This window comes from Uloborus diversus, chromosome 10 (genome assembly GCF_026930045.1).
Source record: "Uloborus diversus isolate 005 chromosome 10, Udiv.v.3.1, whole genome shotgun sequence".
NCBI lineage: Eukaryota > Metazoa > Arthropoda > Arachnida > Araneae > Uloboridae > Uloborus > Uloborus diversus.
In genome coordinates, this window is record NC_072740.1 from 78,906,269 (window position 1) to 78,919,122 (window position 12,854).

A 12,854-nucleotide genomic window follows, 5' to 3' on the forward strand; every position below is an offset into this window, starting at 1 on the left:
TGTTCACCATTGTGATCCAGGCACAGCTGATAACGCTGACCAATAGAATCCAAAACGTTTCTAATTACTTCAATTGGTATAATAGGGTATATTCCCTCTCAATTCATTGACTGTAGCTGGTTTTGTGCTGTAAACACTCTGCTTGACATGTCCACATAGAAAAAAAAAACATCAGGGTCAAATCCAGAAACCGTAGGAGGGGTTGGGGAAATTGATCATCCTATGCAAATTGTGCATAATACCATTCACAAATTTCAATTCTTCGTCAATGTCATCTTTATTAAGAGTGGGCATAAATCTTAGAATATAACTCTTCCGTTGTGTACACTTCTGAATGCGATAGACGCATGACTTTCTCCCGACTCGCTTGTCGAACCGATTTTCTTGGTTTCTTTTCTCTTGTTAGGCTGTGGATGATCGTTATCATTCAAAATGGTTCTAATATGCATTCTTCCTTAAACTAATTTAGACAACGAGTAATTGTGAATTCGACGGCAGATCTCGTTGAAACTCTTTCCTAAACTGTTTTTGCACTTCTATTTTTTGAACTAGATAATAAAGAAAAATTTTATATATATATATATTTTTTTTATCTTATAATAAAATTTTACTGTTTAAATGTATGTTATGCATTTTTTCTCAGATTTTCAGTTTTCATTTGAAATTAAAATTTTATCATAGCTTCTATAGAAATTTAGTTACAAGCTCCTTAATAATGCTTATTCGTCGTGTCGGGTTAACATTTTAAGAGTCTTAAGATCCTCTGAATCTTGTCCTCTCATTATTTTAATTAGTAAGTTACATCAGTATACTTTAGCATGTGGAAATATGCTTAAGTGTATAATCTTGTATAGTAGCACTCTAATTATATCCTAACTCCAACTATCCGAATCGCTATAAGGGCCATTCCATGAAAAAGTCAATCCTTTGTCCCGCACGTGACGGTTTATATGTTTCATTAAATGTAGTAATTTTAAAGGACATTGACATTTTTTTTTTTTTTTTGCTAAAGAAACCACACATAAGCCTGTAATTTGCTAAGCAGAAAAAAATTGTTCATTAATATTTTAAAGTATTATTTTTATTGAAATATATGAGGCGTCACGTGCGGGACAAAATGACCATTTTCCGAGGAATGACCCTTAAGAATTTGTGTGGAAAATATTTAAGGTGGAAACACTGCGATAATGATTGTATCTACGCTCACTATTATCCTTCCTCCCGCGAAGTTAGTCAAACAAGCTTACTTTGATCGAGATGTCCAGCAAGCAATGACACTAATTTACAGTACCATAACACATACTACTCTAGTGTCACTTATAAGTACGCTTAGTATGAAAAGTGTTACCTTTGTATTCGATCAATGTTTTATACATCATATATTTTATATCGATGGAAAAGATACCCAACCTCCAGCAACAATTTTTGTGATTTTGTTCAACTTGACGTAATTACACTTTTTATCTAGATTTCAACTTCCTCATTTCTTCCAATAAATATGAATCTTTCAATAGGTAATGTAATGTGTTGTGGTATGATGCATCAGCTGATAACTAGAAATGAAAATATATAAAGGTGTTAATGCTCTCCTGTAAACTTGACATTTTTGACACTGGAGACTGAGCACCTTCTCCATAGACATGTGTGGGAAAGGATAAATGAAAATGGTTGAGCCGCACATTTCTAAATTATTCCAAGAAATTGCATGAGCTTACCCATGATGTAATGCAATTCTCTGTGAACTTCACAAATTGTATTCCGCAATCAAAATGTTAAAAAATATATATATATTGGTTTAATATGAGCATTTTTACGAAATAATGTTTTATATCACATGCGCGAACGTTTGCAAAATTTATTTTACGCATATTTTAAGCCAAAGAAATACAGCTACTCTTATATGCGCCCATAAAAATGAAAGATCAGTAATATACCGTCGTCAGAATGAGTTAAATGTCAGTTGCTTTCAAAAAAACTTAAAATAACGAGGAATAACTCCATATTATTACTGTTAAGAAATAGCATACGCTATATTGCCGTGTGTTAAAAAGAAGCTTGGAGAAAACCACCCACCGTTTTGGGTTTTTTTTTTTTTTTTTTTTTTGAGAGCAATATGAATCCAACACGTTCTATTGACGATAGCTTTCTGAATTTTTACAATATACGTTAGCATGAATAAAACTACAAAGAAAACTGTTGAAAATAATACTCGATATTCTTTTTATCACCATTATTTGTACTTTTATTTACGTTGTCTTATTCTACTACTTGTATGACTCATTTGCCAAACTAGATCGTGTAAATACTCCCCTATCCCGTTTTTACACCGTTATTACAATTTCCGAGTTTTATTATTGAGCAAGTTATTTTTGTTCTCGGGTCCTTCTTAAAAAAATCAGAAATTTCATGAAGGTTTTAAAAACGTATCTTAAATGAAGTTTACATTTATCTTAAAGAGGGATCTTAAGCGTAAGTAGTGGCACAATACTGTTATAGTGGTTCTGATCCTAAGCACAAATTAGTTTAGTTATTTAAGTAGAAATTATGACCAGTGACGTGACACTGCTTGTCACTAATTAAAATTAGCAGCTTCATTTTTTTAACAGCATGCCAAATTCAGGGGTACTCCCCCCCCCCCAGATCAAAGTTGCACCTCACATATATTTCGCGAAGCCCCCCCCCAAAACAGTGAAAATTACCCCTCAAAACACCCCCCCAGGTAGGCACCCCTTCCAGTTATTTGTTCTTTGTCATCACACATGTGGTCACAGTATTGAGTCTCTTGACATAATTGTGTTCACAGACGTGATGCCTACAGACGTGAAGGAAACATAATTTTATTTACCAAAGACACTGATGCATTTAAAATTTTGATCTGAAATTCGGAAAACAAATCATTAATACTTTAAATTATAGACATATTGATTAATTTAATAATCTGACCTATTTCATGAATTTTACTGCATTAGGGCCACATGTGTTGATCTATGCACAACACAAAAAAATATTAAAAGCTGAAGAGTATAAACACAAGTAATTAATTAATAATAATATCATTAAGAGTATTTATGGTAAAACAAAAAAAAAGAAAAAGTGTAGCTTTTTAGCAGAAGATGGGTAGTAGATGAAAATCATGTTAGTAGATGAAAAGTAGATATAGTCCTGGTAGATCTAGTAGTAAACCTAGTAGATGAAAATCATAAAGTGTAACAATGTAAGAGCTTGTTCTGGGTGCATTTATTGGTAGTTTTATTTCTGTCCACAGACATGACCTACTACTCCGGATACAAGCATTTATTTTGAATTTACGATACCATTAAAATGTATAGCATTTTTCAGCGCATGATTTTGAATACAGTCTCAATCATTTTATTTAAAGAAGATATTCAATGTATTGTATGATTATAAGCCCCAGAACTTGTGAAAAGATGAGAAGAGACAGTCCACAGTTGTGACTAATCACCATCTGTGGACAAGTTTTCGATTGTAAATTTGACGTTTTTACCCAATTTACATTGTCAGTGTATTCTTTCAGCTTTATTAAGAACTCTAACAAATTCAAATTCATTTTAAACATTGATTTTTTTTATATACATCAGTCGGTCAAACTCCTTTTTTGGTGAGGATGACCCTCCCTTTAAATATTCAAAATTATCTTTGAAGTATGTAAATTATCTGGTTTACTTTTGTTTCGTCATTCTGGTTATAGTTTTATATTTAAGATCTCCTAAACTTCAATATTCAAACAAGACAACACCCTACTACCAGTTTACTTCCCTGTTCCTTCCACGAGCTGTTCACAGAAACTTGTTTCGTTATCAACTTATTTTTTCTGTAACAGTGTTTGAGAGAGGAATACGTGATGGTACAGGGTTAATTTTGCCTTCGACCTCAATTCTTCGCCAAACGATCATCATCAAGATGTTATATCTGAAAGAAAACGCTTTATAACAGAAACCCATTTCTCTCAACCTGTTTGAGAGCAACAAATGTATTGAAAATAAGATAAAATATTCAAGCCAGTTCCCACTAAAATCAGAATTTCTAGACGCTGAGAACGTATTTATAGAACATCAGCCAGGGAGACGGGAATAGAACAGAGAGAGGAATTTCAAGATTAGAAACGTTTGCCTTAGACAAAAAGGTGTTTCCCCAGCGAACACAATAAGTGAATTTTTTTCACCAAAGCTATTTGTCGTTGCAAATTTAGTACAAGTAAAATTGCAAGATATGGGCAATGTCTTTTATTTAATGACCCGTTCATCAGAGCACGTTCATTTTTTACTCGCACATTGAACTCGTTCATTTGAGTGAATTCGTTAATTTTAAAGTGTTGCAGGGGATCTCTCTCTGTGTGACTTACTCATGTATATAGAAAATGTTCGATTGTCCCAGTAATATTCTTTTAAGAAGAAAGCAACTTAAATTACTTAGAAGTAGGGAAATATGCCAATAAAAATAAATCAAAAAATATTTTATTTAGTTTTGGATGTATAAAGCACGCATAGTTCATTCTGTAAGGTACTTTTTGGTGGCCATATCTGTTTTTCTTTCCAAAAAAAGTCGCAGTTTGATTCTAGCAAGTAAACAAAATTAAATAATTAAATTTTCATGCCTGCCTTTTGCCTTCAATCTTCGAGTTGAACCGCACCATTGCTTCGATCGCTCGTCTGGTCAGTGCTAATTCTGTATTAGCTACCAGTTTGTTTGGCACTCTTGGCTTCCTTATGAGGTTTTCCACCTCCAGCTCAGTCACTCCTATGCCGGGCTGATGAGTGCTAATAAGCATAAAACTGCTGTCCTCGGCTGGCATCGACTGAGTTGGCGGTGTATTTCATGAATTAAATTTTATTTCACAAAACGAAATAATATTTGCAAATATAATCTAAATAAAAAAAAAAGAAAATCACCGAGTACTGTCCTATGAAACATATTTAAAGTTAAAAAGTAATTTAAAAAGAAAAAAAAAAACAAGACATGAATATAGGTGAAATAGTACGTTCATTCTTAGTAGAAATAACGTATATCCGCACAGATCAAAATAATACAAAAAATAGTTTTGAGTATGCATTTTAGGATAGAACAAAACATATTTGTATTCGCTTTTAAAAAAGTAATTTTAAATCAAGAAATTTAAAAAGAGAGAGAATTGTGAAACAAATACTATATAAGCCATAATACAAAGTAAGAGATAAAAGAAATGTTTATAACAACGATAAGCTAAACGCAAGTAATGCCGAATGTTTTATTATAAAATAGAAAAGAGAAGCCAAACTAACTACTGCGCAAGTAACAATATGTTTACATGCGTAGTGTAACTTAAAGACTAATAAAAGTATAAATGAACGAACTAAAAAAAATGTACTTCTAGTGTAATGCGCTAAATTATTCACCGTTAGAATGAACTAACGAATTGTGGCAAAAGGTCTATTAGTACGTCAGTACAATGTTCCAAACCGTTCACCGTTTCAAAGAACGGATGCACCGCTCATGTTAAAGAGTTAAGTCTTTTAGACCCGTTCATTCACAAACGACACATCCCTAAAAGTACTGTAAAAGCCAACAGCACGATAAAAATTTGGTGCACTAAATGATCGGTACAACGGAAATTTCTTACAATGGCCAAAATGTATTGTTCACGCAATGGTTATAAAAATAAGTATTCGCTTCACAAAATTTTCAGATGATTTGCTAATTCTGTTATCATTAAAGTTGAATCGATCGTCACCTTTAAAACAATCGTTCAAATATGGTTGTTTGTGGGATATTAACTTTCCCTAAATTTTATTTCGCTTTTTCGAGATTATCTTCTTTAAACAAGATAAAAATAATTTAATCTCAGATGAATTTGCTACTATATAGCTACACTTTTCGATTATGTAATAACATCCAAGCACACACTATATATTAAAATACGATCCAGTTATAAATGATGATAACTGTCACAAAGTCACCCCGCAAGCTGGGTTGACTTTGTGAATCCTTATAAATGAATTTAGGCTTTTCTATTAAATCTAATAGGAAAAGAACAAAGTAACGCGACAAAACTTTTATTTTTTGTGTGTAAAGATCCCTAAAGCTACATTTAGGAACATCATAAGTATGAAAAAACTATATCATCCGTGACAGCTGGCCTGGAAGTACAAATAATGACCAAATACATAGCTTCACTCGTTTGGAACCAGATATAGTCATTCTTCGCCCCGTAGCAAGCACATAAGTGGCACAATATTTTTTAACTAGTCTAATAGTTCACGTAGTCACAATGTGTAGGTTGTCATAAAGTAGCCCCCGTTTACGGTTTAATGGGAATGAGCGTAGCATTTTTCTTCAGAGATCAACGATATGGTCAATGCTTAGTTATTTAACGTTTATTAAGTATTCTCAACCTTTATCGTGAAAATCTGAAACATTATTTAAAGAAACAAATTCGTTTTCAAATTCAGGTACATCTGAACTCAATATTTCGGAAATGTGAAATCAAGGCCTTAAATAGCAGTATCTTTGCAACAACCAACATTTGCTACAATACATAAAATAGACTGAACAGTGAAGCTATGTTGAATGGCATTTTTTCTGAAAGATTACGTTTAAAGGTGTGCGCAATGTAGTCTTAAGTGAAAACGTACGTATACAAGAAAAATCTTTAAAAATATATATGAAAAGTATACTCCAAAGAGCTGTGTAAAGCTGTTTGCGCCCATTTGTGGAAAAAAAACTGTCGATCGAGAAATTTTAGTTTGTAAGGTAACAAGTTACAAAAATTGAAATTTAATAATACTAATTTGAAATCATTAATATTTCGATTGCACTGTAAGTATTAAATCAAGAAACGAAATTCGTGCATTGCAATATAAAGCCTCATAGGTAAAACAAAAGCTATTACATGTTTTTAGTGCTTTAACCAGCTCGACCTTCCGACCGACTTGACGGAAATTTCATACTAACGCCGAAACAATTGCTAAACGAAAAGTGAATTTTTGCAGAACTAGAACTTTTTTTTAAGTCCCTGTTTTTAATTCAAAAAAGAGCAATAAAAAACGCAATTTAATACAAGATGTTTCTCATGCGTAAAGAAAGGCAATAAAAAAATGTCAAGTTCTCTAAATTTAAAGAAATTTAGGTGATAACAGCTTAAACTGGGAGTGTTTAGTGGACTCCGAAAGCATTCCGGTATGTCTACGGTATGATGTTTCAAATAGTACTTTTTGTATCTATTTGAAAATCCTAGCACCAGACTAAGTTGACCCTATTTCAGTCTGGATCCTGTCCAGACAATGGATATGTCTGTACAATGGATATTTTGAAAAAATACTTTCAAATCAGAATTGTTTTATGAAATAATTTCAAATAGCGGAAATCAAAATCAGAGTATGGTAAAAGAAAAAATACCATATTAGCTACTCATGAAATGTTTTGTACTTTGCTGTTGGCTGAGCTCTATCATTCCCTATCGTATTGCCGCAAGCGAATGGTCTTACTGCTTGTAGACAACGCTAATTTTATCTATGAGAATGAATACTTTTGACCCATCAAGCGTTTTAGATGAAACTAATGGCAGATTTGGTGTTTTATATGAAACTTTTAGTTTGTCTTTAGTAAAAATGAGGCGAAGAGCCCGAATTTCAAGGTATAAAAAGGTATCAAAGATTAATGATGTGATACAAATATTTTCTATTCCACTAAAAAAAAATGTTTCCTTTTTGGAAGATGAAGCAAACGAAGTTTAAGTTATGCAGTTGGTATTTTATAGAGTTTCATTAATAGTAATTTAACGTTTTACTTCTTTGACATTTTAAGTAACAGGTGTATTACTTCCGAAAAGGAAAAAGGAATTTTTGTTGTAAGAAATGTAAAATTCTACATAAAATTTATTAAGCTAAATGAAACGAAATACTGGTTATTCTCAAAACAGGGTAGAAATTTTAGTACTTTTAAACATTCAAAATAATTTGGCAAGCTTTCTAGAATTTTTTTAACTTCAGATATTTTTGAATTGTTATTATTCTTCATTTGAACCAAAAACCATAACTCGATTTTCAATTTAAAATACTTTAGAGCAACAGAATAATGTATGAAATGTCATCAGCCTGAATGTCCACAATATCTGTGTCTTGCGTAATGTATACATTTTTGAAACATTAGAATTACATATATTACATATCAGATTTTAAAAAAAGCCATTACATGCTTAAATGAATTGAAAGAAATTATTTACCCAATAAATTCGTTGTAAAAAATAAATTATCGTGCTTAGTAAACGAATTAAAAATTGTCTTCCATATTTTCTTCTAAAACGAAGTACATACTTTAACAGTCGATTATTAATCTATATTTTATTTTTACAAAGAACAAGAAATTTGTCTTCAAAAAAAAAAAAAAAAAGTTTCGTCCTAGCAACAGGCAGTCATTTTAGATTAGTATGAAAATAGAAGAATCTGCAGTACTTAGGGACCTAAAGTTAAATATTGTATGGATGAGTGTATGTGTCATTAGGATGGATTAATTTTTATGAGAAATTTTTAGTTGAAAATTTTTGTTTTGCTTATTTGCATGCAATTTTTGTATCTTGATACACCACAGAAATTAGCATTGTGATGCAGTTATTTTATGGTTAGTGTCATAAGTTCAAATTTGTCTTTAGAATGTGCAAATTACATTAGGATGGATTTTTTCTGTCCATGCCAATGACAAATACTTAATGAAAAATTAGTTTTTTTTTTTTTTTGAAGTCAAAATTTAAATATTTAGCTCTGTTGGCAACATGTGAAGTACATAGGACTTTTTATTAAGAAAAGCTTTTTTCTTTTCAAGAATTTTACTAACAACAATATTTTTAAAACTTTATTTTTTGAAAAAGTCTTTTGTTTTGAGAATCACCCGTATATGTTTTACATATCTCTAAATGATTACCAGAGATAAATTATAATTATTACTGATGCTTCGCAATTAAATTTAGAATATTAGTTTAACTAAGAATATTAGTGTTTATATTGTTTTCAAGTGATATTCGAATTATTTTACTTATCCTTATTGATTATTTTTAGTGACAGGCATTATTTTTTACTTCTGTCTTGTTTATGAATAATCAATAAATAGCGCAATTATTCAATACATAAACATCTTAAATGTATTACTAATGCATAAGGGGTCATCCACAAATGATGTCACGCTTCGAGGGGATGCTTATGAAAAATAGCGTGACGTGTTACAAAAGGGGGGTAAAGTGAAGTGACACTTAGTGACAAATGGCAGGCGTGTCAAATTTGTTGAAAGAAAGGGACATCATTCATGGATAACCATTAACTTGGTCACAGTTTTTATGGTATCTTTTTCCATCTGAATTGCACTTCAAAAACACAGGCTTTTAATAAAACCACTTAGGTTAAAAATTGTATTACAAATATGTTTTCTAACCAATCACTTAGAATTTAAGATCAAAGCATCCAGCAGTTTATATCGATATTATAGCAAAAAACAAAATACTGAAATGATAATTTGAACTGGAGTTATTGCTGTTTGAATTATATACAAAACTGAAAAAACAATTCATTCCGAGAAAAATGCGGCTAAAGCTTTTAAAGAACGGGGCGTTTGATATTCGAAAAGAAGTCTCGAAAAAATCTTGCAACTTTTTAGTAGTAAGAACTATTTTACAATTTTCATATCCCTTGTTAGATGAAGATTAAATGTATATTTCAGGTGAATAAAAAAAAGTAGACCAATTTTCGCGATTTGAAACATATACGTATAAGCTAAAATTAAAACTATTTCTTCTGTTAGAAATCCCGATTTCTTTCAATTAATTTATAACTTTACTTTCAGACAATTGAGAAATTACCAGACAAAGTACTCCTCCTGATATTCACATACCTCCCTCACAAAGAAGTTGGTCGCCTGGCAAGAGTGTGTAAAAAATGGAGAATGATATCCAGTGATTCCCGGTTGTGGACGCAAGTTTCTCTTAGGCCTGATGTCTCTGGTCTACATGTCACCAACATAGAAACACTGCTAGCGCTCATAGCAGTTCGATTTGGTAACTCAAAAAAATAACATTAGCTGCTTTTTAATAGTTCTTTGTATTTTTAGTTATTTCAAGGAGATCTTGGGAAACTTTCTGTTTAAAATATCGAACTCAGGGGCAGCGATGAGGAACCTGGGTTCGATGCCCAATGCTATAAATACCCACTGAGTGAATATGTAGAGTACTAGCTCGTTAGACTTGTGGACTTGCACGTCCCGCAATCGGTAGTTGAGTAGTTTCCACGATGTAAAAACAATTTAAAACGTTACTGATTATTTCCATGTAACGTTTCAGAATTTCATTGGTTTTTATCCACTTCCTCAGAAAATCAAGTATCATCATCAAAAAGTTTCCTGAACTGCTACAAGTTGCACGAATGCAGACTTTTCATTGTTGTTAAAAAATATTTTTAGCTCCCATTTAAAAAATTGACTGAGCGTGTCAAGTGTATCTATCGACCGTAGATCGTTTACTGCTCGCTCAAATTCACTGAGCTTCCAAAGAGAACGAATAAGTCACTGGATAACTGCTGCTTTGCAAGGTAAGAATTTAGGCGAGGGAGGTGCTTGGTTCATATCTGCAATGCTATCTTAGCTGTGGCAATGGTTGCGTTCGTGTCTCTGGTGCTTTCTTAGAAAAACAAGAAGGTTCTAATCAATTACAAACCTATCTATTTTTACTTCCTTTTACAAAAAAGGAAGTATTGTATTCTCGAAAAAAATTTCACTCAAAAATCGACCTTAATTTTCATTTTGCTCATCCCCGAATGAATGTTGAGTTTTTTTTTTTTCGTCTCGACCACACGTGGATAAGTGACTAAGAACGTATAGACACGCGAAATATAAATTTTGACGATTCCCGAGTTAATTACAATGAGTTTTCTCGTGACGTCTGTATGTATGTATGTATATGCTTATATGTGCATGTATGTCGCATAACTCAAGAACGGTATGTCCTAGAAAGTTGAAATTTGGTACGTAGACTCCTAGTGGGGTCTAGTTGTGCACCTCCTCTTTTGTTACATTTGGGTGTTTCTAAAGGGGTCTTTTGCTCCTTTTTGGGGGGAAATCATTGTTAATTTCGATGTAAACTCAAGTGGTGTTATAATTTGGGGGACACTTGGCGATACATCGCCATTTTGGTCGCCAAGTTTTGTCGCCAACCTGGCGACAAATTTGGCGATTTTTTTTTAAATCTGGTTTCAATTTGGCGTATGTTGGTCATATTTAGAGAGTAAACTATTGAATCACATTAAAATTGTCAATAATGCGGAAATGACATTAAATTGGAGTAAAAGGAAGTCATGTGATGCACACATCAGCTTGTTTTCCTGAAGATTCCCGAGACATACCTGGCTTTAAACGAGGAGATTTCCAAATTCTTCAGAAAAATTACTGACATTTTGCGGAAAACGTTCCTGGTTTTTGCAAGATATGTTACTGGCAGAAATGGGGCTTATCAGCTGCCCATTATTTTCCAGGAACGTTTCTGAATTGTTTTTACAGTGCATGGGTCGTCCATGCAGCGATAGAAACTAGCCCACACCTAGTTTCGTGCCCAATTTTTGAAGGTAGAGATGATAGTTTGCGCCATCTCTCGATGATTAATCAAGTTATCATCGTTCTGCATTAAGGGGTAATTATGATTACCTACCAAGAGATTCTTTACGAATAACCATCACTTTCGTGGCAGAAGTCACTGGCAATTGCATTGGAAATTTAAAAAATATTCTTACTCATTATAGTTGCGCCGAGGTGATGTTTTGGAATCAAAAACCTCTCAGTAGCCTACATTTTTACTCATTACCGATCCTAATATGTTAGTTTATATGCACGCAAGAACTTTTATGACGAGCTCTCCCCCCCCCCCCCTTCAAGGTAAATTTTTGTTGCATAACAGTTCAGGGTAATTCTGATCAAATGTATTATAACTTCGACGTAACACATTACTTTTGTTTTCAGTATCCAACAATTCTATTATGGTAATAAAATTTTTGATATAGTAAGAAGTACGCTTTCGTAAACAATCCTCCTTGAATTTATAATATAACTCCTATTTTCACCAAGATGCGTCCCAAACTTTTTTTGGGAGGACGGAAATTCTCAATTTGCCGAATGGAACTCTAAGTTTTGCATAATGATAAAGCACAAGACTGCATGCACAAGTACATCTAATGAAAAGGGACATTCGGACATTTAAAAATTTCAATATTGCAGTTATGTCTCCAAATTTGCCGAATCGTCAGACGAAATATGCCGAATAAGGAAGTTTTGGGAGGTCACGGAGACTTCCTGTGGCCTCCCATTGGGGCGCCTCTGTTTTCACCCTAAACTCTGCTCAAGAATAGGCAAAAGTAAAAGAATTTTTATTATTAATTTCAAGCTACGTTCGCCGATTTACAGGCCGATTTACATATTTGCTAATAAGAGTATTTTACACTCAAGTCTTTAACAAATGTAATGAAACTACGTGGGGCGATGTATTAATAATAGAAAAATTCTAATGGAGAACTTTCACTGATACTTTCAATAAATAGCATAAAATCCAGATTAGTTAGTGTCATATAATCTTTTATTAATTTTGTTTCATTAATTAAAATGATTCCATTCAAAATAATCCTTTCCACGATCTTTACGAAACTCCACGTGAACTTTTCATTGGTGGACGGATTTAGCGATGTCATTTCTAAAAGCATATTTGGGCTTTCTATTGTTCTTCCTTTAACAACTTAAAGCGCCTCAGATCTTCTTTCTTTTAGTGCTGAATTGCTATGGAGAAATACAAAAAAAGTCACATAAGGTAATTTGAGTGGATGTTCTAACACTTGGAT

At 32.7% G+C, this 12,854-nt stretch overlaps 1 protein-coding gene across 2 annotated transcripts in view; it reads left to right on the forward strand.

Annotated features, from left to right (window-relative positions):
* Positions 1-12,854, forward strand: part of LOC129231882 (F-box/LRR-repeat protein 12-like) — a 111,276-nt gene that overhangs the window by 66,225 nt on the left and 32,197 nt on the right. For both annotated transcript variants that reach the window (XM_054866272.1, XM_054866273.1), the window contains exon 2: positions 9,826-10,036. In XM_054866272.1, the coding sequence (XP_054722247.1) occupies positions 9,826-10,036 (211 nt within the window). The remainder of the gene's footprint in view (positions 1-9,825; positions 10,037-12,854) is intronic.